We start from the raw sequence: 27,499 nt of genomic DNA on the forward strand, positions 1-27,499 counted from the left end.
TAAATTAAAACAGATTTTTATATTATTGTACAATTCATTCATAAAAAGACAAACAGCCTTGAGCATTTCATACTGCATCAGGAACTGGTATGAAAATCAATCTGATCCGATTGTCACAACTGACTGGTGGTGTGATGCTCCTTCTGGCATCATAATACTGACCCATGGCAGCATCCTAAATGGCTATATTCCCTATAGTGCACTACACTGTCGGGAATAGGGGGCCACTTGGGATACAGACCCAATCTCTTGTTACTTTCATTATCAACAACAAGCCTTGAGGCGTTTTAAACTAACACTGTGCTTTTTAAAAAGTGTGTGCTCTGGGGTAGAGTTATTACAGACAAGGCTGTGCTTTACAATGACATACAGAATGTACAAAAGCAGAACTTCATTTTGTTAGACATACACACATCTCTGATCATAGGAGTGTAAAAACATTGGTGTGTTTTTTTTCCTCCAGGGTTAGAAGTGACATGACCCCCCCCAAGAGTTAATCAACTCTAATCTCAGTCACACACACCCATAATACTCAATCTGTACAGTTGAAGCGTGACAGATTCCGCTATAGAAATGTTAAGGTCGTCTCCGCTCAAGCAGGAACATTGCCTTTAAATGTAAAGCTGAACTTCTGCGATACAGATTGAATAGACACCACACGCACCAGGAAAATGCGTACGCTTTTTTGGGGAAAATTGAAATAAAAAAATGAATACAAAGGTTTAACAAGGCACTGGACAAGTTAGACTGGCACATTGCTGGTAGGTAGACAGACTAGATGGGAAAGGGGGATGGAGAGAAGAGTGGTCAAGGTCCTGCTCTCCTTTACATTTTAAGTGCAAGCAGTATTTTGTACCATAATATAAGAGTTAATAAATACCGTACAGGTGTCAACCTCTTCACTGGAGACCTGATCTAACTGAGCATGTTACTGAAACACTGTGGTCCTGTAACACTAGGGACAGGAACAATTCTAGGTCCTAGTCACCTAAACCAATAACTACAGCCCAGAGCTTTTCCAGGTCAGTTGACGTGGGTGATTTCTATTGGTGTGGAAACAAGAAGTTGAAATGGTACCACTTCTATCCGCCTCATGCACATTCCACCATGTTTCTTTATAATAGACTTAAGTGAATTCTAGAATTGTGCTTTAGTTGGTTTGTGCTCTGGGCAGATCAGTATGAACCCTGACACAAAAATATACATATACTTGTGTTAACTATATGTCAATATTTGGTACATCAATCAACCAAAATAAACTTTTTTAAAAAAGGTCCTCTTTTCATACAAACAAAATGGCTTTAATTAGAAAAGTCTCAGATGCTGTCATAGATAGCCAAGCTGAGACAGAGTACCTAGATAAGAAACACCAGCAGGTAGGATCACATGAGGTTGAGCTCCAGCCATTAGGGGGGGGACAAAGTCCTGTACAAGCCCCCACACAGGTTCTACTCTTGGGACACAAGCGAGGGATTCAGGGTGGTCGGTGGTGGGAAACTGCGGCTCTGCAGACATACCGGTAGTCTGATAAGAGTCAGGGTCAAAAGGTTTCTGAGTCTGAGTCGTTTTCAGTGGTGCCCTGACTGGCACTTCCCTCGCTGGAGGGGCCAGAGGGGGCCTTGGGGCTACGAGGGTCCCGCGAACCCTTCTGCCTGGATAGGGCCCTCAGGAGGGAACCTGGGGAGGGGACTCCGGAGCTGCAAGGGGAGCAGAAAGGCATCATGGTAGCCAGAATGAGAGCCAGACAGTCAGCCACCTCCCTGCTAGGAGCGCAAGCTAGAGCAGGCGTCAGACCTGGGGGAAGAGAGAGGAGGGCAGAGAAATGGAGAGAGTGGGCGGGATAGGGAGAGAGAAAGGAAGGGAGAGAGAAGGGAAGATGGACAGAGAGAAAGAGGGGGGAGGAAACATGGAAGAAGCGGGGAGAGCAAAGCGAAAAACAGAGAGAGGTGGGGGGACAAGGGAAGGGAGGACAACGGGAGAAAGCAGCATTCCATTAGTACACAGCCAGCGCAGACAGTACACAGACAAGCAGACAGGGAATGCGTACAACCTAAACCTAATTCATTCTATAGATAAGGAAAAACTCCTGGCCCTAATAACAATACTTGATAGGTGGAACTGGGACAGAGAGCTACAAACCAGTTAGCTGCGTGCGCACACCCACTCTCTCGAGCCTACCAGAGCAGACAGACACAGACCGCTGTAGCTAGCTGATGTACATAGACATGCCAACACCATAGAACCACAGGCAGCTGATATAATAGCAGCATGCAGTTAGATCCCTTTAACGCACTGGTACTGATTCATGCCCAGACCAGACCTTAAGACCTACCATTCTCATCCAACATCTGAACACTGGCCCCCCTGGACAGCAGGTCCTGGACAGCCTGTTTCAGACCGCTACGAGCTGCTAGGTGGAGTGGCCTGGGAGGGACAAACCAATCAGAAGGTTTGTAGTGTTTCTGTAGTGGGGAGGGGCTAGACATTTCCACCCCAGAATAAATTCAGGTAGCTAGCGGACATAATATTTGGTTCTCGGTTCCTAGACTAACCATGGGCTATCTCTGACGAACACTTACGTCTGCAGTGCTGCGTTTGTGGCACCTATGAGAACAGTGTCCTTTAGCCTCTCCAGGATGAACAGAACACAATCCTCCTTTCCCTGAAAGAGGGTGAAGCAAAATTAATATAGTATGCACTATGATTGTAAAAATAAACTCAGCAAAAAAAGAAACGTCCCTTTTTCAGGACCCTGTCTTTCAAAGATAATTAGAAAAAACTTCACAGATCTTCATTGTAAAGGGTTTAAACACTGTTTCCCATGCTTGTTCAAAGAACCATAAATAATTAATGAACATGCACCTGTGGAACAGTCGTTAAGACACTAACAGCTTACAGACGGTAGGCAATTAAGGTCACAGTTCTGAAAACTTAGGACACTAGAGGCCTTTCTACTGACTCTGAAAAACATCAAAATAAAGATGCATAGGGTCCCTGCTCATCTGCGTGAATGTGCTGCAAGGAGGCATGAAGACTGCAGATGTGGCCAGGGCAATAAATTGCAATGTCCGTACTGTGAGACAGGACAGACAGCTGAACGTCCTCGCAGTGGCAGACCACGTGTAACACCTGCACAGGATCGGTATATCACACCTGCGTGACAGGTACAGGATGGCAACAGCAACTGCCCGAGTTACACCAGGAACGCACAATTCCTCCATCATTAATCAGACTGTTCGCAATAGGCTAGAGAGGCTGGACTGAGGGCTTGTAGGCCTGTTGTAAGACAGGTCCTCACCAGACATCACCGGCAACAACGTCACCTATGGTCACAAACCACCGTCGGTGGACCAGACAGGACTGGCAAAAAGTGCTCTTCACTGACGAGTCGTGGTTTTGTCTCACCAGGGGTGATGGTCGGATTCGCGTTTATCGTCGAAGGAATGAGCATTACACTGAGGCCTGTACTCTGGAGCGGGATTGATTTGGAGGTGGAGGGTCCGTCATGTTCTGGGGCGGTGTGTCACAGCATCATCGTACTGAGCTTGTTGTCATTGCAGGCAATCTCAACGCTGTGTGTTACAGGGAAGACATCCTCCTCCCTCATGTGGTACCCTTCGTGCAGGCTCATCCTGACATGACCCTCCAGCATGACAATGCCACCAGCCATACTGCTCGTTCTGTGTGTGATTTCTTGCAAGACAGGAATGTCAGTGTCCTGCCATGGCCCGCGAAGAGCCCGGCTCTCAATCGCATTGAACACGTCTGGGACCTGTTGGATCGGAGGGTGGGGACTAGGGCCTTTCCCCAAGAAATGTCCAGGAACTTGCAGGTGCCTTGGTGGAAGAGTGGGGTAACGTCTCACAGCAAGAACTGGCAAATCTGTTGCAGTTCATGAGGAGATGCACTGCAGTACTTAATGCAGCTGTTGGCCACATCAGACTGTTACTTTTTTGACCCCCCCTTTGTTCAGGGACACATTATTCCATTTCTGTTAGTCACATGTCTGTGGAACTTGTTCAGTTTAAGTATCAGTTGTTGAATCTTGTTATGTTCATACAAATATTTACACATGTTAAGTGTGCTGAAAATAAACACAGTTGACAGTGAGTGGACGTTTCTTTTTTTGCTGAGTTTAGTATGTGGTATGTACAAATGTCATGTCAAAGAAATGGGGAGAGATCTCCCTAGTGGACACTCACGCTACTGCAGGCCAGGTGGAGGGCTGTGTTGCCATTCTGGTCGACCAAACCCAGGCTGGCGTTGGCACTGGTAAACAGCACCTCTACAGCACCCACTCCTCCCTTCTCTGCAGCCATCATCAGCGCACTGCGCCCTGATTGATCCACAGCATCCACAGGTGCATCATGGGACAGAAGCAGCTGGACACAGTCCACATGACCAGAGAACGCTGCAGCATGGAGTGGAGTCCTGAGAGAGAAAGGGGAGGATGTGGGAGGAGAGGAAAGCAGGAGGAAGAGAACACAGAAGTTTAGAGATTGAGGCTGTGTTAGATACAGCTCCATCTGATCCAGGGCAACTCCAATATGTATCTGAATCGGATGTGTGACGACCAGTGGTGTAAAGTACTTAAGTACAAATACTTTAAAGTATTACTTTAGTAGTTTTTGGTGTATCTGTACTTTACTATTTATATTTTTTACAGCTTTTACTCCACTACATTCCTAAAGAAAATAATGTACTTTTTATACCATACATTTTCCCCTGACACACAAAAATGTACTCGTTACATTTTGAATGCTTAAGAGGACAGTAAAATGGTCCAATTGACGCACTTATCAAGTTAACATCCCTGGTTATCCCTACTGTCTCTTATCTGGCAGATTGACTAAACACACATGCTTCATTTGTAAATTATGTCTGAGTGTTGGATCGTGCCCCTGGCAATCTGTAAATAAAAAAACAAACAAGAAAATGATGCGGTCTGGTTTGCTTAATATAAGGAATTTTAAATTACTTATACTTTTACTTTTGATACTTAAGTATATTTAAAACCAAATACTTTTAGACTTTTCCTCAAGTAGAATTTTAATGGGTGACTCACTTTTCTGTTAAGATATCTTTCTTTACTTTTACTCAAGTATGACAATTGGGTACTTTTTCTACCACTGGTGACGACCTACCTATTCTTAGCATCCTTACAGCTGGCGATGTCTGATCCCATGGCCTCCAGCAGTAGTGCGGCACAGGATTCATGATCATTCACCCTGGGAAGATAAACACAGAATGTAAACACTGTTGTCCATGAGGCAAAACACAGTCAACACTGACATCTATGGGCAATACTGTGCAATTTGTACATGTATGTGAAGACTTACACAGCACAGTGCAGGGGAGTGAAGGGGTTCCCATCGATACAGCGACAACCTTTCTGCTCCAGCAGTACCTCCACACAGCCCTCGTGACCTGGACACACATACAAAAGATTACTAGAACATGCCAACTTAAAATGTATTTCACATCAAATATACAAGTAGAAATAAAATCCTAAGGCACACTGATTGGAGATTGACAAAAAATTAATGGTTTGAGGCAGGCCTGCAGTAGGTAGCTCTAGTGACTGACCATAGTAGCAGGCCCAATGTAGTAGGTAGGTCTAGTGACTGACCATAGTAGCAGGCCCAATGTAGTAGGTAGGTCTAGTGACTGACCATAGTAGCAGGCCCAGTGCAGGGGGGTGTACCCCTGGTGGTCTCGGAGGCGGGGCGTGGGCGGTTCTGAAAAAGCGATACTCAGCAGCTCAGCAAGCCAGGATGCGTGGCCCCTCGCTGCAGCCAGATGGAGGGCTGTTCGGCCCCTGGAGTCCCCCAGCAACACAGAGGCCTCCTGCTCCAACAGACACTGGACACACTCCTCCTGACCACACAGCAGCTGGGAGAGGAGGAGGAAGAAAGAGAGGACAAAATGGGAACGAGACAGAGATCACCTTTAAACTTTTCGACTGGACAAAGAGATCATGTAATGTTACAAGCTACCCAGAATTCAGTACAATCACACACACTCACCCCAAGGTGCAGGGCGGTCAGGCCATGGCTGTCTGCTGTGTCTACAGCAGCCTCTCTCTCCAGCAGCAGAGACACAGCGTCCACATGTCCCCCTGCCACCGCCAGCATCAGAGGAGTCCTGACAGGAACAGAGAGGGGACAGTCAGAGTAGGACAAACAGATCGGTAGACACACACACAATCCCAAATCAAAGCCCATGTACTAGTATTGTAGGTTCGGTGGAATTTTCATCATATTACTTCCATCCATCCAATCAGATCTGAAAGGATTAGATGAGTATAAGCAATACAGCCCAAATTTTACCTCGCTTATCAGAGAGAAAGGTGAGAGCAAGATATTACCATATAACGTATACCTATCCAGTCCCTTTATAACTATACTAAATAAAAATATATAAACGCAACATGCAACAATTTCAAAGATTTTACTGAGTTACAGTTCACATAAGGAAATCAGTCAATTGAAATGAATTCATTAGGCCCAAATCTATGGACTTAACATGACTGGGAATACAGACATGCATCTGTTGGTCACAGATACCTTAAAAAAAAGGTAGGGGCGTGGATCAGAAAACCAGTCAGTATCTGATGTGACCACCATTTGCCTCATGCAGCACGACATCTTCGCATAGATTTCATCAGGCTGTTGATTGTGGAATGTTGTCCCACTCCTCTTAAATGGCTATGCGAAGTTGCTAGATATTCGCGGGAACTGGAACACGCTGTTGTGCACGTCGATCCAGGGCATCCCAAACATGCTCAATGGGTGACATGAATGGTGAGTATGCTGTTCATTCAAGAACTGGGACATTTTCAGCTTCCAAGAATTGTGTACAGATCCTTGTGACATGGGGCCATGCATTATCATGCTGAAACATGAAGTGATGGCGGAGGATTAATGGCACGACAATGGATCTCAGAATCTCGTCATGGTATCGCTGTGCATTCGAATTGCCATCGATAAAATGCAATTGTGTTAGTTGTCCGTAGCTTATTCCTGCCCATACCATAACCCCACTGCCACCATGGGGCACTCTGTTCACAACGTTGACATCAGCAAGCCGCTCGCCCACACGATGCCGTACACGCTGTCTGCCATCTGCCCAGTACAGTTGAAATTGGGATTCATCCATGAAGAGCTTGTCCAGTGTGCCAGTGGACATCGAAGACCCTGGTGAGGACATCGAGCACGCAGATGAGCTTTACTGAGACATTTCTGACAGTTTGTGCAGAAATCCTTTGGTTATGCAAACCCAGTCTCATCAGCTGTCCCAGTGGCTGGTCTCAAATGATCCCGCAGGTGAAGAAGCCGGATCTGGCAGTCCTGGGCTGGCGTGGTTACACGTGGTTGGATGTACTGCCAAATTCTCTAAAACGAAGTTGGATGCAGCTTATGGCAGAGAAATGAACATTCAATTCTCTGGCAATAGTTCTGGTGGACATTCCTGCAGTCAGCATGCCAATTACACACTCCCTCAAAACTTGAGACATCTGTGGCCTTTTGTTGTGTTTCAAAACAGCACATTTTAGAATGTCCTTTTATTGTCCCCAGCACAAGGTGCACCTGTGTAATAATCATGCTGTCTAATCAGCTTCTTGATATGCCACAACTGTGAATGACAGGTGTGGCAAAGAAGAAATGCTCACTAACAATGATGTAAACAAATTTGTGCACAAAATTTTTGAGAAATAAGCTTTGTGTGTATGGAACATTTCTGGGATGTTTAATTTCAGCTGATGAAACATGGGACCAACACTTCAGAAGTAGTATTAATATTTTTGTTCAGTGTACATGAATGGTCAACATATTTCTAAAACCAATCCAATAGATGTACAATAGCTGGATAGAGGAATGGAATGGTCAACTCACTGTCCCCGAGAGTCTGCAGCATCCACCAGGTCTGCACTGTCTTGGTCGTCCAGCAGGAGGCGTACACACGAAGTATGGCCATTCATCACTAAGGACAGAGAGGAGAGAGAGAGAGCGAGAAAGTCAGACAGAGGAAACTGAGTACAGATCTAGTGCACACGGACCTGTGGAGGCTGCTGAGGGGAGAACGGATCATAATAACGTCCAGAATGGAGCAGCAAATGGAATGGCATCAAACACCTGGAAACCATGTGTCTGATGTATTTGATACCATTCCACTCCAGCTCCAGTCATTACCACATGCCTATCCTCCCAAATATAGGTGCCACCAACCTCCTGTGACACGGACCACAAAAAAAAGAGTATTTCAAATTCTCACAAACACGCACACACTGGTCTCCATTACCTGCTAGGTGTACAGGGGTGCGTCCCCTGTTGGTGTCTGTGGTGCGTGGCGAGGCCCCCTGGCTGAGGAGGGTGTGGACACAGTCAGTGTGGCCCCTGAGGGCCGCTAGGGCCAGAGGAGTACGACCAGCCTCGTCCCCCTGGTCCACTTCCCTCTCCCCCTGCAGCAACACCTCCAGAGCCTGGGCATGGCCGTGGTACGCCTGTGGGATGGGGAGACACAGACTGATTACACACATGCCAGCTGTTGGCTTTTAAAGACACAGTCCTTGCGATGTATACTCTGTGGTAATGTGTGTATGGCTGTATGTAAGTGATAACGCCAGTTATCCAATTTTTCCTGACCATGTGCCCTGACCAAATAACTAGTCTTTCTCCTGCTCAGGTCAAAAGACCAGGAAGAAAACCCCCATTATAATGCATGGCTAGAGTGGATATGTGATAATGTATGCCTGCGTATGATACTGACTCACAGCGAGGTGCAGGGGGCTCCTGGCACTCAGAGATTCTGTGTCCTCCTGGTGACTCTCGTCTCGGTCCAACAGCTGAAACCACAACCACAGACTACACAGTTCACATCAAAACAAATAATTTGAATTCGGTAAGTGGTATTTGTGAGCTGTGTGTATTGGCGATATCTTGTGAGACTGTAGTTGAAGCTCTACACACAGATTGCATTATCTAGCAGATGGGGCAAATGACAAGAGCCATCTCTAGATTATATAACCCCCCAAAAATAGATTTTCTTCATGTGTGGCTGTACACGCGCAGATGATTTTGCATAAGCGTGTGTGTGTGTGTGTACTCACCAGCTCCAGACAGTGTCTGTGGCCATAGGCTGCAGCATAGTGGACAGGACTATAACCCTGCTTATCTTTCAGAGAGGCAGTAGCACCACTTTGCAACAGGAACTCCAGACATCTAGTACAAAAAGACACAATATCGTCAGACGCACACACAACAATAAAAGGTTACTTCAAAAGTTAACAAAGCCTCAGACTGGGAGGTGATATGCGGGAGAGAGAGAGTCAGACATGTTCAACAGACATATGCAAAAGCTATTCAAACAAGCTGAGAGACAATGACAGAAGGTATTGTCTGTCTGAACTGGTCTGTGTACACGAAGTAGAGAAAGAGAGAGAGAGGGTCATTCTACAACACTTAGAACCAGAGGCACGGTTTGCACTGAGTCATAGTCTGTGCTGACTGACTACCTGGATGCTCAGATAGAGGGAGTAATACTCCTAGAAATAAAATAGTATACTCACAGTGCAGCCTCCTTCTCCTTCTCTGCCTGGACCCCTTCACTCTCTGGCTCCAGAGCCTGACGTCGCCTTCACAAGACACACACAGCAGAAAAATATTAAGACATTCTCAATATACCATTTTTTCTGACAATAGCTTATGCAAAAATAAAACCTATGGGAAAAGTGGGGTTTAGATGGACCCTCCATCTATTATTCAGGGTTCGTATTCAGGGTCATCTAGCGTTTACAGCTGTGCTAGTCTGAATGTCCTGGTATTAGACTACTCAGGGGTGTGAACACTGGACAGACTATGCAGCAGACTTGGGATGGACATTTGAAATGACTTCACTATTCGAATAATATCATGACATTTCTTTGGATATCCAGATAGTTTTTTTACTGGTATTCTCTGGTAGTTTTCAGCTAACAACAGAGCAACAGAGATGTCTGATGTTCACCGTGATAGAGTCCGTTCCAAAAACGTTCTGCATTGATCTGTGTCAGGTATTGTGAAATCTCTGTTAGATGTGTGCCTGTTATCACTAGGCTATTTGAAGTGGGGAAAATACAATAGGCTACAGTTGTCAGGGCTGACTGGAGGGTGAAATGCACTGGATGCCTTTTCATGTAAAGCGCAACACGAGAGAAAATTAACTTGAAAATAAAACAATTACTTTGTGCGTCCTCAGAACTGTAGGCTGTTGACAGTGCTAACTATAAAAATAAAAATGTATAATCACACGTGATCGAATACTAACGTCCGTTCGGATATTCGAATAACTGTGCCCATCCCGAGTACGTACAGACACCTAGGTAGTTTATAGTTAGTCATCTTTAATGAATCTCTCAAGCATCCACGTGTGTTTGTATCTTCCTGATAACCAATGAGGGGACTCTCAGCGCATCGAGCGTCTCAATTAGAACCATGTTCTATTTAGCACTTGGCTACGCAGACGCTCGTTCACATGAGCGAGAGGTGTGGGTGAAATTATTGAATAACAAGTAAGTGTACATTTATTTTGCAACGCTCGTGCACGCATCGTGGCAGGTGAGGTGTGCATGTAAGGCAAATGTTCACTTAGTCATGCATTGCTGTAAATGGGAGACTAAGTGGGAATTTAACTCTCATGCGGAAGTTAGGATTCGTCACTAAGTCTGGTCAGGGAGTTTCACCTCCTGTCCAGGTCGGAGGCAGCTGCGTAGTGCAGGGCAGAGCGCCCCCACTGGTCAGTGGCATTAATGCAGGTCCCACACGACACCAGGGTCTCCAGGCACTGATAGTGACGACTGGCAGCCGCATAGTGGAGAGGGGTCCTGGAGAGAGAGAGAGAGACACACACAGGAGGACAGTGTTAAATGCCTGCACATTGATTTGAGTCACACTTTAGAGATCTAAAAAGGTTGAAGAGAGTTAACTAAAGTGTTGAGTCAGAGGACTGAGTGGCTATGACCACACAAACACACCTACACAGGAACTGGAGAGGAACTGACAGAAAAAGACCACAAACGGATGCAGCCACCACTCTAAGCTCTGTTCTCTTTCTCCATGATCTCCTTTCAGCAGGGTCCTCAGTTCAGTAAGAACCAGCTTTCAACAACTGTCATCCATACACACCAATTCACTGTCCCCACTAAGGCCCTGTTCATCTGCCCCTTCTTCAGACCTCCCCCACCCTTCTACCTGCCCTCTAAGAGAACTCACCTGCCACACTTGTCCCTCCGGTTATGGTCCCCACCGCTGCTCAGAAGCAATTTCACACACTCAACATTACTGCAGAACGAGACAGAGGGAGAGGAGAAGACATTTTATAATCATGACAAATTCTGTTTTGAAGAGTACAGTGACATGAAGCAAAATGTACAGACACAAACACCTGATGAAGCCCTTCTGACAGAAATGTTGAAATAATGTACAGGAGCATACACAATAGTGTGCAGGTATTTATCTTACTCAGACACACACACAGAGAGAGAGAGAGACTCACCCCCCAGCGGCGGCAGCGTGTAGACAGGTCCTCCCCAGTGCGTCTGGGGTGTGGATCTGGAAGCCTGCAGACAGGGCCGAGGACGAGGGGTCGTTACTGAGGGGACACATTATGCCATACCTCCTTCCTACAGGTGGTGATGTACACAGAGAGAGAGGCAACATACAGCCACATAGCAGGGAAGACAGACAGAGGAAGAAAATGGGAGAGACACAAGGGACAGGGAGGTGGAGAAAGAGACGGCTGTTAACGCAGGAAAACACACAGGATTACAAGGTGAGGTAAGGTGAGAGACAGGCAGGCTAGAAAACACACATGCTGAGATATAGTCTAATACTCTGACTTCTACACGTACTTCTACTCTGAAAGCACACAAAACAGAGAAAGAGAGAAAGACTGTAGGCAGGGGAAGCATGCTATAAGTTAAGGAGTGTTCGTGCAGAGTTCTATTTGCATCCCCATCACACTGTCACACTTTGGTCCTGCCTAGAATCGGAGTATGCTGGGTCAAACCATTCTAGTCAATTAAGGGGGAGGGGGGTTAACAGCTATGGATACTGAAGGCTATGAATATTGCCCTTAAAACCACCCCTCTAACCCTGTGGTTCAAGCCGGCTGTCTCCTCAGCACAAATAAAACTGTGCAGCTGCACAGAGTGCTCCAGCTCATGTAAATCACTCAACATCAAAGGCCTTTGTTGTTTTCCTACAGTAGAGGCCTCAGAGCCCTCACAGAGCTCAATTTCCTCCTACCGTATGGGTCTGACCCCACAGTCAAATGAAACTGCACAGCTCCTTTCAAACAGAGCCTGAGACTTCCAGACTGGAGCCAAAATTGTCTCTAGATAAAGGTTTGCCAGTATCTATCAAACAATCAGGCCTCTTATTGCAAGAGGAGCACTGGCTTAGCCAAATTCTTGTCTGCAAGGAGAGAAACCGCTAGAAATGCCTGATCAGACCATCTCTGTATGCTGGCTCAATGCCTGATCAGACAATCTCTGTATGCTGGCTCAATGCCTGATCAGACAATCTCTGTATGCTGGCCCAATGCCTGATCAGACCATCTCTGTATGCTGGCCCAATGCCTGATCAGACCATCTCTGTATGCTGGCCCAATGCCTGATCAGACCATCTCTGTATGCTGGCCCAATGCCTGATCAGACCATCTCTGTATGCTGGCTCAATGCCTGATCAGACCATCTCTGTATGCTGGCCCAATGCCTGATCAGACCATCTCTGTATGCTGGCCCAATGCCTGCCTGTGTTTGTATGCCCATTGCCTTGTATTGCTGTTAGAGGAACAATGTGACTTCAATCTGACCCAGGCTGAATAGTTCCCCCTGTAGAGGAATTCAGGACTGGAAAGCAGCAGTAAGACATTCCTGTTCTTCGTCCAAGGAAGAGGGTAAAACAGGGTACACACAGCCAATGCTTTGTGCCGGTGCTGGTAGGTTACCTGAGGAGAGCAGCTTCCGGCAGCAGTCTGAGTGGGCGTTCATAGCAGCCAGGTGCAGAGGGAACATACCATGGACTCCTCGTCTGCAGAGAGACAGAGACAGAGAGCGAGACAGAGAGAGCGAGACAGAGAGAGCGAGACAGAGAGAGCGAGACAGAGAGAGCGAGACAGAGAGCAAGAGGAGGTCTTTACTATAAATACATGCTGTACTGCTATATATTACACCAAAACAAGTGAAAGAAAAGGGATCCAAGCATCCATTCCACACACACACCTTGTGCAGTCGGCTCCACTGGTGATGAGTGTGTTAATGAGGAGCTCGTGACCATAGCGAGCAGCGATGTGAAGAGGAGTGTTTCCATCCTTGTCCACACTGTCAATCTCCCCACCTACAGTACAGACAGCACAGTTTGGTTAATAAGGATACTTACAATAATACTACTTAACTCACACACACACACACACACACACACACACAGGTCTTACCATTCTGGATGAGTGTCTGGGAGCGAGTAAAGCGGCCGTGGACAGCTGTCATGTGGAGGGGGCTCTTCCCATCCCGACTCTGAGAGAAAAAATATGGGAGTGATACCAGCAGTGGAATAGACTGACATAAAGACTAACAGGAGAGTCAGTCACAGAAAGACCGATCCAGAGACAGTCATTAACCATCACCCGACAAATGGCAGTTGATAGAATAACCATGACGCAGTAAACTTGCCGACACACAATGCTATATTGTATGGTCCTCCTGCTACGACTTGGAAAAGCATGCACACTTTATTAGGCTACAGATTAAATAAATTGTGATGAACTTCACAGGGTGGTGAAAGTGCACGGTGATGAGCTTGATGCTGCTTTCCAATAAATATTGAGGGTCTTCATTTGTATGCTGGTGACATGATGATCGGTGCTTGGCTCCCAATTGACAAATAAAAATGATCCTGCTCTTAAACATAATCTCATCATGTACACTCTGCACTGTATCTACCAGCTGTTGGCTGGAGCGCATGTGCCAGTGGCCACATTTGCTGTTTATCACAGACATTTTGATAAGCGTCATAACCATTGATAGCGTTATAACCATTGATAGAGTTATAACCATTGATAGAGTTATAACCATTGATAGAGTTAAAAAGTCTGATAGAACTTCTGCTTTTTATTTGGTCAATGAACAGTTACACGACAAAGTGCTTTTTATGTGCACTACAAGAAGACAGTTTGATGGAAACACCACTGCTGGTAAAATCCCCATATTTTTGTGCGAATATTACAATACTCGCTTGAAAATCTTTCCACAAATTGATGGAAACATAGCTAGTCAGACCATCCATTCTCTCCAAGATAGAAACAGCGTCTATCCTCACCTGCACGTTAACGTCAGCCCCGTTGTTGACCAGGAACTCCAGACAGAGGGCTCCGTGGGTGGAGGCTGCAGCGAAGTGCAGGGGGGTGAAACCCTTGTTGTTGGGCTGGCTGACGTTAGCCCCGTAGTCTATCAGCTCACTGACCACAGCATCCTGACCGTTGAAACAGGCCAAGTGCAGAGCCGTGTTACCAAACGCATTGGCCTCATCTATCTGCAGTCACAGAGGAGCGGAGAGCAATTCAACATCCACATTATGTATGTATGTATGTATGTATGTATGTATGTGTGTGTGTCCATTTCCCCATACCTCCACGGCCAGGTTGAGCAGGTGTTTGACCACAGCGATCTGACCGTTAGAAGCGGCCGTGTGTAGAGAGGTGTAACCACGTTTATCCTTACAGCTGACCTCTGCCCCCTGGCTGACCAGCAGACACACTACATCCAGATGACCTGCAGGGGGCACACCACAGCACACTCACTGTACAGTTCTCCGTTTCAAAAACGAATATTACCATCATATGTTCAGCAACATGAGGAATCTTACAAGAAAGTAACCATTCAAAATCATAATGTTTCCATCAAATGTTCAGGGATATGAGAAATCTCACAAGAAAGCAACCAATGTTGTTTGGCTCTGTTTTCTGACTATTAGATGACTCATACATATAATTTCCGTTTCACGAATGAAGATATGAATGCCTGAGGCTGACTTGGTACAGAGAGGTACACTCTATAATGTCTATATGTCTCACCCATAAATGCTGCCCAGTGCAGGGCGCGGCCATCTTTCTTATCGAAGGCATTAATGTTGGCTCCCTTAGCCAGTAGCAGGTTAACCATCTGAAATGGAGAGGGGAAAAGATAGTGAGAGACAGAAAGAGAGTGGAAAGGAGGGAGAGGGGAGTGTGTGAGCGGTGTGTTTTTCAGTGGTGAGTCAGGTCTGTGTGTGTGTACCTCAGAGGGCCAAGAGTGGACGAGGCTCTTTATGTAAGCATTCTAAATACTTCAATCAGACTAGTGTTTAAGCAAAAACAGCAATTCAAATATGTGCCTGTGTGACTTTACTACCTACTATGATGCTTGTGTGGGACTGTTTTTTTCTGGACACAAAAATATTTTAATACAGTTGTTGTCACTCACTAGCCATTCCGAGGGCAAGATGGCACTATTACCACATTGCCTACACCTCTATCCATGTTTTTCAGATCTACAATGAACGAAAATATAAACGCAACATGTAAAGAGTTGGTCCCATGTTTCATGAGCTGAAATAAAAAATCCCCAAAAATTTCCATAAGCACAAAGAGCGTATTTCTCTCAAATTTTGGGTACAAATTTGTTTACATCCCTGTTAGTGAGCATTTCTCCTTTGCCAAGATAATCCATTCACCTGACAGGTGTGGCATATCAAGAAGCTGAATAAACAGCATGATCATTAACAGGTGCACCTTGTGCTGGAGACAATAAAAGGACATTCTAAAATGTGCAGTTTTGGCACACAACACAATGCCACAGATGTCTCAAGTTTTGAGGGAGCGTGCAATTGGCATGCTGACTGCAGGAATGTCCACCAAGGCTGTCGCCAAAGAATTTAATGTTAATAAGTCGCATCCAACGTCATTTTAGAGAATTTGGGAGTGGTCCAACCGCAGACAGCGTGTATGGCGTCGTGTGGGCGAGGGGTTTGCTGAAGTCAACGTTGTGAACAGAGTGCCCCATGGTGGCGGTGGAGTTATGGTATGGGCAGTCATAAACTACGGACAACGAACACAATTGCATTTTGTCGATGGCAATTTGAATGCACAGAGAAACCGTGATGAGATCCTGAGGGCAATTGTCCTGCCATTCATCCGCCTCCATCACCTCATGTTTCAACATGATAATGCACGGTCCCAAGTTGTAAGGGTCTGTGCACAATTCCTGGAAGCTCAAAATGTCCCTGTTCTTCCATGGCCTGCAAACTCACCAGACGTCACCCATTGAGCATGTTTGGGATGCTCTGGATCGTGTACGACAGCGTGTTCCAGTTCCCGTCAATATTCAGCAACTTTCGCACAGCCATTGACGAGGAGTGGGACAACATTCCACAAATCAACAGTCTCATTAACTCTATGTGAAGGAGATGTGTCGCGCTGCATGAGGCAAATGGTGGTCACACCAGATACTGACTGGTTTGCTGTTCCATTACCCTACCTTTTTTTAACCTATTTCTGACCAACAGATGCATCGGTATTCCCAGTCATGTGAAATCCATAGATTAGGGCCTAATAAATTAATTTCAAATGATTGATTTCCTTATATGAACTGTAACTCTGTAAAATCTTAGAAATTGTTGCATGTTGCATTTATATTTCTGTTCAGTATACATGGAGTGCCTAGGCCCTAGGTGATAGTCTCACTAGGGGTTGATTTCAGGAAGTGAAATGCATTTGTATGGCTGTACATAAGAGATGTAAAAAAATATATATATATCCCCCAGTCTGTAGTACCTCAGTGTGCCCGTTGAGGGCAGCGTGGTGCAGGGCGGTGCGCCCCCCGCGGTCCGATACATTGACGCTGCTCAGCAGGGGGATGATGACCTCAGCGCAGCGCAGGGCATTGTTGGCCGCGGCAACGTGAAGCGGCGTCTGCCAGTTCTTATCCCGCGCGTTCACATCAGCAGAGTGACGGATCAGCACGCGAACGGCCTCCTGTAGACCAGCGTGATAGAACAACATGACGTGTGAGGAGAGGAGAGACGGTACAATGTGTGTGTTCTGTAAGCAGCATAGAGAGACTAACATGTATACAGGAAATGCCTTTAAAACACGCAAACATTCAACAACTAGGCATTTAATAAACCTATGCATTCATTTATAGACATACGCCAAGATGCACTTATTCATAGTTCATACACAGGCACACACATTAGTGAGTCAGTCGATCCTAAGCTATCCTAGCCATGTTGAATTACCACTTTCACTCCAGGGGACTGACACAGAGTATTGTGTTGGCTGTGTTGATAAATTGATACGGCTCTGCTATCGGTCTGGATCTAGTTTTGATGCTGAATTTGCAGAGAGTGGTGGACAATGGTCAGACTGGTGACGGTAGTCGAGTGTCCTCTCCTCTCCACCACAGATCCTGCTGGGCAGCTTAGGCTTGGTTTAGCATCTTACCACCTGAGTCTCAGCATGGGGCCCTGAGAATGTGTCGCCATGCTGTTTGGCCTGTCACTGTATGTCATGAGAAATGTGTGTGTGTGTGTGTCAAGGCCACAGTACACTGAGTAGACTCCATGCAGTGTGTGTGTGTGTGTGTATCCACCAACCCACCTCACTACGGGATGCCACCGCGCGGTGGAGAGGGGTGAGCCACATGTTGTCTTTGGCGTTGACCCGCGCCCCTAGAGATGGAGACAGACAGAGAGAAATATAAAGAGAGGAAATTTAGCATTAGCAGGGAGGTAGGGAGGGAAAATTAAAGATTTTGGAGCCACATTCTCCAAACAATGTGACAAAAGATACTTTCTACTCCATACACTGTAACCATATCAATTCTTATTTTTTTGTTGCTCAGGCTGTAAAACAGGGGATATTGTGTGAGGGGAGAGAGAGAGAGGAGGAGATAGTGGAACGAAGTTGGTTTACCGGAGAGGATGAGAAGCTCAGTGATCTCAGCATCACCCAGGAAGGCTGCAGCATGGAGCGGGGTGCGCTTGTCTGCATCCTGATGAGAGTGGTAGGGAGGGAGAGGGGGAGATTTATTATTATTTATTATTATTTATATATATTTGATCTCTGTGTGTACAACATCCAGGAGCACTGGTACAATTTTTTGTTCTGTTTAAACCAACTGAAGTCAGACATTTTAGGCAGAGTTAGGCCAAAGAGCCCAACTCCATCTACAATGGCAAGGGAAACATTTCCAGAGCCCAACTCCATCTACAATGGCAAGGGAAACATTTCCAGAGCCCAACTCCATCTACAATGGCAAGGGAAACATTTCCAGAGCCCAACTCCATCTACAATGGCAAGGGAAACATTTCCAGAGCCCAACTCCATCTACAATGGCAAGGGAAACATTTCCAGAGCTCAACTCCATCTACAATGGCAAGGGAAACATTTCCAGAGCTCAACTCCATCTACAATGGCAAGGGAAACATTTCCAGAGCTCAACTCCATCTACAATGGCAAGGGAAACATTTCCAGAGCCCATGGGTATGACAGGTAGCTTGGAGTGGAGTTAGAATTAGCCGAGCACAGAAGAGGCTCTAACAGTTAATATATGCAATGAGCTAAGCTAATGGTTACTGCGCTGTGTCAAAATATCTATTGTCCTGGTGGCCACTGGCCATTTAGCACACAAAACAATGAATAAATGCATGTATGAATAAAAATAAAAGAATGTGGCTTGTTAAGGACAGGCATTATACCTGATGTGTTCTACCCCACTCGAATGGTTGCTTGAGACAGGCCCTTCACTCACTCACTGTTCTGTTCCTGTCTGATTTGTCTCCTTCCAGCTGGACTACAGGAAGAAGTACCAGGCCACCAAAAACAAGTGGATCTGGACTGTCGACAGACCTGACTTTGTCCACGCTGCCAAGGCCAACTTCCAGCAGAGTGATGTGAGTGATGCACTACAGACATTTGTTTGTTTGTTTGGATGTATTTTATTTCAAATCCAGCTGGCCCGGCACTCCACTGCCTCTCAAACAAAAAACACATCTAAAACTGGACACTGGCTAGGTTTCCATCAAAATTGGCAACATATTTTCATGCAAATATTCTAAAATACACATAAAAACAATATGTGCATTTTCCCATCAGAGATGTGTTTGCATCAAATTGACTTGTTGCAGATTAAAGGCTGTGTGTGGTGACGGAGTGCACATAAAATAACTTTTGCGGTTAAATTCCCATGTACCGGATAAAACATAAGAGGTAAATGGGTTTACATCGCATTTTCAACTCCACTGATGGTTTTGTCACAAAACATGTTGCGTTACAGGCTGACTACAACGCTCACGTCGCGTGCGCTCGCGTTGCAAAATAAATTTAGAAATCTATATTATTCAATTATTCCACCCACACTGCTCGCGCACGCCAACGAGCATCTGTGTTGCCAAGGGCTAAAATAGAAGTCAGTTCTATTTGTGAAGCAGATCCCGCTGCAAGTCCTGCCTCTCCCATCTCCTCATTGGTTTATAGAAGCAGGTACCCACGTGCCATCTCCTCATTGGTTATACCCACGTGGGTGACTGAAAGATGAACGAGGTCAGTGGCGGTAATGCACCTAATTTATGAAAGTTGCCAATTGCAATAAAGTCAAGAGAAGAAAAAGCCTGGAAGGAGGAGAGATGACTAGAAACGAATCGGTTGACCGTTTTATGTGTGAATTAATTGGTGGAGTAGAGGACCATACGCATCAGGTAAAATAACAACTCAATGTTTATATCCCAGGACAAATTAGCTAGCAACAGCAAGCTAGCTAAATAGGACAAATTAGCTAGCAAGTGCAAGCTAGCTAGCTAAATTGCCATAAATGTTTAATGCTTTTCGACCTGTCCCCAAATTAATATAATTGGTTCAGAGTCTGTTTTGATATTTTAACCTGCATGTCGTGATCGTGTTTGGTGTGGGGGGACAAAATACATTTATGCACGATGGCGCACGCGCGCAGCCGGTTTAGGTTCTGTGTTATACTGAATAGCGAATGTGCCCACTGTGGTCTTGGCACGTGCGCTCCTGCCAACAGCTGGCAGATACAGTGAGAGTATAGCCTACATGATGAGATTATTAACGACAAAAGAGCGAGAGTCATTTTATTTGTCAAACGGCAGCCAAGAATCGATCATCATGTCACCAGAATAAGACCCTCAATATTTATTGGAAAGAAGTATCAAGCTCATCACTGTGCACTTTCACCACCCTGTGAAGTTCGTCATAACTTATTTCATCTGTAGCTTAATAAACTGCAAGCTTTCCTGAGTCGTAGTGGGAGGACCACACAACATATTATCGCGTGACTCCAAGTTTACGTCAATATTATGATTATTACATTAATATTTGCGAATAAAAGCATTTTCACCGCCATTTCTCAACATAATTAATTTTACAGAAACAAAAAGATCACACGGTATCTAGCGTATTTTGTTTTGTTGACATTTGGAAAGTTTACCATGAAATTTGCTGTTTCCATCAGGCCGGTCCTGACATTTTTTATCCGACATGTATTTTAATCGCATAAAAAGGTTGGCAACCTGGTTACTGACAGTGTTCTCATTGTAGAGCCTCTGATAGCAGCCAACCGCCCATAGGAGACTAAATAACCGGACAGTATCCATGCTCCGTTTGCGTGCTCCGGAGCATGGAAGTACGGTGAATGTCTAGTGGTCTTACCAGAGCGTTGATGTCTTCCGATTTGTAGATAAGCATGCGTATCTCCTCAGGGTCTCCATTGAAGATGGCCTGAACCAGCGGAGGCTGAGTTGAAGAGAGAAAGAAGAAGGGGTCAGACTGAAGTCATTCACTAATCCTCCTCTATAGATCCAAGGTCGTTCACTGATCCTACTTAGCCTAATAAGAGAACAGTAGAGGAAACCTGTATTGCCCTCGTATGACATTCAAACATCAACACACGTGGATACATGTCCAAAACACAAGCAGGGCCAATGTACGTCTCCCCAAATACTGACCAGGTCTTTCTCCAATACGTGTCTAAACAGTGACCCTACAATAAATCTCAAGATATCAGATTTATCAGCTGTGAGTGTAAACAAGGGAAGAGGGGGAGTGGTCCTTCCCATGGTATGGAATTAGAGCACTGCCAACATCAAATCAAATTGTATTGGCACATACACATAAATTCAGCAAAAAAATAAACGTCCTCTCACTGTCAACTGTGTTAATTTTCAGCAAACTTAACATGTGTAAATATTTGTATGAACATAACAAGATTCAACAACTGAGACATAAACTGAACAAGTTCCACAGACATGTGACTAACAGAAATTTAATAATGTGTCCCTGAACAAAGGGGGGGGGGGGTCAAAATCAAAAGTAACAGTCAGTATCTGGTGTGGCCACCAGCTGCATTAAGTACTGCAGTGCATCTCCTCCTCGTGGACTGCACCAGATTTGCCAGTTCTTGCTGTGAGACGTTACCCCACTCTTCCACCAAGGCACCTGCAAGTTCCCGGACATTTCTGGGGGGGAATGGCCTTAGCCCTCACCCTCCGATCCAACAGGTCCCAGACGTGTTCAATGGGATTGAGATCCGGGCTCTTCGCTGGCCATGGCAGAACACTGACATTCCTGTCTTGCAAGAAATCACTCACAGAACGAGCAGTATGGCTGGTGGCATTGTCATGCTGGAGGGTCATGTCAGGATGAGCCTGCAGGAAGGGTACCACATGAGGGAGGATGTCTTCCCTGTAACGCACAGCGTTGAGATTGCCTGCAGTGACAAGCTCAGTCCGATGATGCACCACCCCAGACCATGATGGACCCTCCACCTCCAAGTTTATTTAGCAGATGTTACTACGGATGTAGCGAAATGCTTGGAAATGAGCAGCAGTGTGACGCTTCAATCTGTTTTAAAAAAGCTGGAGAATTGAGTGACTGAGTGAGACTCACTGTAGGCCTACATTTGGTATAGGCCTACAGTGGTGTAGTTAAGACTGTGGTGGGTTTTATAAGACAACTGTATGTAGTTATTTACAAAGAGGGATATAAAAGACCTCAAACTCAACAAGAGAACAGTACAGCAGCATGTAGAGGCCATTATCTTAGTCTAGTGAATGAGGTCACAGTGCCTCCTGCCTCTCTCTCCGCAACCTAAATTAAGGTCCCAGACGTCGCCGGCATGCAGGCACAAATGATCAGAGTGTCAATCAATACTTGGCCTTAGATCATCACACTCAGTCAGCTTTCTGAGAGACACAGTGGAAAGGGCTAACTGACTGGCCACGGCATGATGGGGACTGGCCACGGCATGATGGGGACTGGCCACGGCATGATGGGGACTGGCCACGGCATGATGGGGACTGGCCACGGCATGATGGGGACTGGCCACGGCATGATGGGGACTGGCCACGGCATGATGGGGACTGGCCACGGCATGATGGGGACTGGCCACGGCATGATGGGGACTGGCCACGGCATGATGGGGACTGGCCACGGCATGATGGGGACTGGCCACGGCATGATGGGGACTGGCCACGGCATATTGGGGACTGGCCACGGCATGATGGGGACTGGCCACGGCATGATGGGGACTGGCCACGGCATGATGGGGACTGGCCACGGCATGATGGGGACTGGCCACGGCATGATGGGGACTGGCCACGGCATGATGGGGACTGGCCACGGCATGATGGGGACTGGCCACGGCATGATGGGGACTGGCCACGGCATGATGGGGACTGGCCACGGCATGATGGGGACTGGCCAAGGCATGATGGGGACTTGCGATGTTCTAATACTTGTAGGCTGTAGAATAGATTCATTCCTTACACATCCATCCTTCAAGGAAGGCCCCAAAATGTTGAGATATCCCTACCTACCCCTCTCCTTTGAAAGTCACTAGTCACTGATCTGACCAGGTTTGATTGGTGAAAGCAATGTAGTAGAAACTCTGCCTTTCTTTTATCTGAGAACACACAGATTACGATTACCCTCAAGGAAGGGAGGAAAGAAGGGCGCCCAGTTTTTAAAGTATCCCTACAGGACCTTCCTAGCTCTAAGTCTTTGTGACAGACAAGGGGAGACATGGTTCAGAGGGCGAGACAGACTGGTTCCATATTGATGCTGTTTCTGGGTGCTGCAGAGCAGGCCCTCGTCATGTGATGATGACTGAGCGGGAAATTGTTTCCACAGCTTGTTAGTTACATACAACATAAAAGTTCATGAAGAGAGACAGGAAGAGGATTGAGTTGGAGCCCTGACTGACTGAGCCCTATGTACTACAGTCAGACCAGACCATGTTGCTGCATCTTGACTTGCTGTCCCTCCTCCACCTCACCGCCTGACTTCCTGTTAAACTCTGTCACCTTCTCAGAATCGACACGCAGAGAGGAAGCCTAGCTAACTCTGCATTTTCAGTTCCGCTTCTAGACCACACACACCCACACTAGCCTACTGATCCTATAATCTGCAAGGACCTGCACAGAAAATGTGTAGGCCTATATGAAACAGCAGGTAGAGAGACAGAGGCGGGCAGGCCACAGCGTAATACCCTACAGCCTCCCCACATCCCAGCTTTCCCATGGTGATCTAAACAACCACAGTGGCCACTCTGCCAGAGGAGTGTTTTATATGAATGGGGCTCTCCTCCTTATGGATTGATTTGGAACATTTTCCTGCCTTTTCTCACACCCCCACACCCATAATTCATTTCACTCTACTAAGACAGGAAATGCAACTAATAGCAGGATCTGTGTGGCCATGTGGGCGACACAAGTCCTTAAAGAGAATAGGCTTGATATGGTTCACAATCACACAAGAAGTTGAGGCAAAGAAGAGCTGTGCCTTTAAAACAGAGATGAGAGAGCACTTGGCAGCATGTTGCCTTATGTTTTGCTGTCTCTTTCAAGTACTCACACACACACACACACACACACACACACACAAACAGCTGGCATCACCTACTGGTCACAAAGCTGGTGTCTGTCACTTTTTGTAATTGCACTGGGGATTTGGAGGACAGTGCTACCAAGCGCTGGGGAGGGGAGGTCCTGGCTGAAAGCAAGCAGTCGTCCTGAATGAGGACATTCCCCAAACCACCACCCCTCCAGGCAAACCAAAAGCCTCTAACACTGAGCCCATTGTTGCCATGGCACAGCACACTACCCTCATCCTCCTCCTGACTCCAAGGGCCAACGAATGTTCTCAAAACTACCCCTTTGTCCAATAGGAGAGTGGCGTCTTCCTTGTCTACATTTAGAACAGCCGTAGGGCCAGCCTCTTAAATCAACTAGTCCTGTCTCAAAGAGTCCCAATGGAATCAAGAGCGGTCCCCGGCATTTGACAAAACAAATGGATGTTTCCCCTTCAATCTCTCTCCATCTCTCTCTCTATGTTGACCTCATCCTACACATACTTCTTGCATCTGATGAAAACTCTGTTTTCATTCTTTAATCTGCAAACAACACACATGCAATCTGGTTCGTCCATGCATGCGCACACTGACACACACACAAAAGCACTTTCTGGGCTTTTCTGCGATTGTTCTTCCATAACATAAGGATGGTGAATAATCAGAGCCGCATTGTAATTGGTGCCTGAGGGTACAGAACAGATCTGAATCTCCACTCCCACAGCACAGCTCCAAAATGAAACGCTGCTGATGCCGATGATGTCCCACGAAAAATGAATTGCAGAATGAAAACCATGCTGCGCACGACCGTGTTTCCCTTTCCTTCCCTCACTGTTGGCAGCGCCTCACAGAAAGAGAGAGGGAAAAGATAAGTCTGTCTGTGTGTGCGTCTGTTTATGACAGTAAACGCACATATATGGGTCGTGTAGGCGTTTCTCCTGTTAAGGAGATATTTCTATCTCAACACGGGAAGCCCTGCAGCATTCAAAACAAGAAGAGGGGGAGAAAAACATAATATCTCATGAGCACCCACACACAGATCTCCCACACACAGATCCCACACACACACAGATCTCCCACACACAGATCCCACACACACACAGATGCTCACACACACGTACACGCACATGCACACCCAGATGAACAACCCATGGGATCAAGTAAGAAGAAAAATGAAGAAAAGGGGAGGGGGATGATAAGACCCAATAACGTCCTGTCCCTTTCCTTTAACACAGAAGAGGGATTACACTGGACACAACACTCACTGGACAGTACACACACACAGCCGACAGAGCCATACACTTGTATAATCTCTCTGCAAACATACACATCCGTTGGCTGGTTCCATATGATTTCAACCACTTTTGGACTGCACAACCTTCCATACATGTTCGTCCATGGTAGAAGTGGTCAGAAAGTGATATTTTGGACCTGAATACCAGAACAATCAGGAGATAGAGGTGCTCAAAGTTGACTCATTATGCATACGGGCAATTCCATGTTAACGAAAGTCCAAATTGTCACTTTAAAATGTATACCAAACAAAAACCATTGATTTCAAAGTTTCACAAACCATAGAACTCTATGCAAAATTTCTACTTTTAACAATTTCAAAATTTTTACAGAAACACACCTTTAGGAAGAACTATGCAGATACTAAGTTCAGTAACAGAATACCACTGAGGGAGACTTTACTGTAATTCTGTTACCAAACTTTGCATCTGCACAGTTTAAGTAAATGTTTTACTGTGTAAATTGTTCAAAGTGGTCATTGAGCATAGAGTTGCATGGTTTGTTAAAGGCTCAGTACAGTCAAACACATGATTTCCTGTGTTGTATATACATTTCCACACTGAGGTTGGAATAATACTGTGAAAATTATTCTAAAACACTTTTAGTGTAAGAGCTGGCTGAAAAGTTTTGGTGGGATGGAGTTCTGGCCTTCCATGGTGACATCACCATGCGGTAAATTAGTTAAAAGACCAATAAGAAAGAGAATTCCAAACCTCTGCCAATATCAGCTAGTTTTCTGTTTTCCCCTCCCCACTCAGAACACATCCTATCTAAATTCTTGTTTGAGAAATTGCCCTTTGCTAAGAAGCTATTTTTTTTTAACCATTTTAATTTAAAACAATCACAGTAAGGTACTTAATTGTTACCCCAAAATTATTTGATTTGAGATCAAAACAGCTGCATTAGACCTTTAAACTTTGAAATCAGTGTTTTTTGTTTGACCTCTGTAGATGTTGTCATTATTATCCCCTTGACCCTGTCACTCAGCACCTCTAAAACCAAAACAGACCCTTACATGGTGAACAACCAATCAAATATGCCAGTGGTGCCAGAAACATTGCATTGTGGCCAATGGGTGTAAAAATATTGTATATGCTCCCATGCTCTGATGGTGAAGTTTGAAGTGACACAAGTAGGCAATTTTTCTCAACATCCTACTCTTCTTGCTGAATATAATTTAGGAGGAAGAAAGAAATGGGGAACTTGATTAGGCAAGCCCAAAATGCAGAACACAGTCTTTTGAAAAAAAATGGCGAGTTAAAAGTAGCCATAAAGAGAGTGTAGCAAGTATCAACTTGAGATAACTTGAAATATCATAAACAGGGGCAGACAGCAACATTATCATTAGAGACGATTAAGGAATTCACAGCTGAATTCCGATGGCGGTGATATAACCAGGGTACAGATTCTTAAGCAGAAGAGCAAGCAGGAAGTCAACCCGAATCCGTTGTCCTAATTTTAAAAAGGTGAGCGGAACAAAAAACTAAAGAAATACTACAAATGCATCTATAAAATGCGATAACACAGCGCGAGATGCCAAGCACACCTCGCTCGCGTAGCGGACCGCATCTGTTCCTTATAGGCACCAGAAAATCTATTTCCTCTCGCTTGCATGCGATGCATTAAGAATCATTTCTCAAATACGTTTCCAAAAACATTCTGCTTGCCCAGGACTTACTTAGGCATTTCTTTGTCAATAGAGTAGCCACAATAGTAATGCTTATAGACCATCTATGAAAAACGAAATCTAAATTATTAGTCGAATTGGCATAGCTACCTGCTCGACGAGTTTTAGAACAGCCATAATAATCTCGGTCAGCTTGGTCCGCACATCAACACACTCCCTCAAACATCAGATCATGCAATTTTCTTGGAACAATATTTCAGTTCGAAAAAATCAGTTTTTTCCTTTATCGCTCTTGTTTGATGCAGCAGTCAGGGAAGTAAATAATGTTAGTTTTCTCATGCAACGCAGATCCTCGGTCAGGGCCCGGGCTGTATCACGGCCCCATGGCCAGCTCCACTGACGCTATCTGCGGCGAAGGTGAGTCGAGGCAACCGCCGCCACAGTGCGCAGAAGAAGGAAAGCTTATCCGACTAATGTAAACAATCTGCATTTACTGCTTCTGCACTGAGGACTTTCTCTCTAAATCGCCATACACGCCCTTTCTCTCACTTTGCAGCTCCGGAAATATTCCTATGTACTGTATGTAAAACGGGTGAACAGAGATTGCACACAGGAAGTTCCAGCCTCTCGCTCTCTCCTCCACT

At 45.7% G+C, this 27,499-nt stretch overlaps 1 protein-coding gene across 4 annotated transcripts; it reads right to left on the reverse strand.

Annotated features, from left to right (window-relative positions):
- LOC139546704 (serine/threonine-protein phosphatase 6 regulatory ankyrin repeat subunit B-like) lies at positions 1-27,499 on the reverse strand. 4 transcript variants are annotated; one of them, XM_071355412.1, is made up of 27 exons: positions 27,006-27,499; positions 20,740-20,823; positions 17,986-18,064; positions 17,671-17,741; positions 16,846-17,046; positions 15,109-15,196; positions 14,664-14,806; positions 14,355-14,567; positions 13,474-13,552; positions 13,262-13,376; positions 12,988-13,070; positions 11,533-11,596; positions 11,250-11,318; positions 10,721-10,861; positions 9,569-9,634; positions 9,110-9,221; positions 8,774-8,845; positions 8,302-8,503; positions 7,896-7,983; positions 6,027-6,144; positions 5,673-5,892; positions 5,340-5,427; positions 5,145-5,228; positions 4,203-4,431; positions 2,580-2,662; positions 2,333-2,424; positions 1-1,794 (listed from the first exon to the last, which is right to left on the reverse strand). In XM_071355412.1, exons 1-27 carry the CDS (start codon positions 27,030-27,032, stop codon positions 1,541-1,543), a joined length of 3,165 nt encoding a protein of 1,054 aa, XP_071211513.1. In that variant the 5' UTR covers positions 27,033-27,499; the 3' UTR covers positions 1-1,540. The 4 variants fall into 4 exon arrangements, 3 of the variants coding, with proteins under 3 accessions (XP_071211513.1, XP_071211514.1, XP_071211512.1); XM_071355413.1 differs by having other exon boundaries at positions 1-1,697; positions 11,533-11,659; XM_071355411.1 differs by having other exon boundaries at positions 11,533-11,659.

Source organism: Salvelinus alpinus, chromosome 20, assembly GCF_045679555.1.
Source record: "Salvelinus alpinus chromosome 20, SLU_Salpinus.1, whole genome shotgun sequence".
NCBI classification, from domain to species: domain Eukaryota; kingdom Metazoa; phylum Chordata; class Actinopteri; order Salmoniformes; family Salmonidae; genus Salvelinus; species Salvelinus alpinus.

What these genes read in the sequence shown, in the direction of transcription:
- LOC139546704 (XM_071355411.1), bottom strand. Translation starts at nt 27,032, where the DNA reads ATGGCTGTTCTAAAACTCGTCGAGCAG. An exon ending in ACAGACACTGTCTGGAGCTG is followed by an intron (nt 8,846 to 9,109) that starts GTGAGTACACAC and finishes TTGTGGTTTCAG; the next exon opens with CTGTTGGACCGAGACGAGAG. An exon ending in TCAGATGTTGGATGAGAATG is followed by an intron (nt 1,795 to 2,332) that starts GTAGGTCTTAAG and finishes CTCTTCCCCCAG; the next exon opens with GTCTGACGCCTGCTCTAGCT.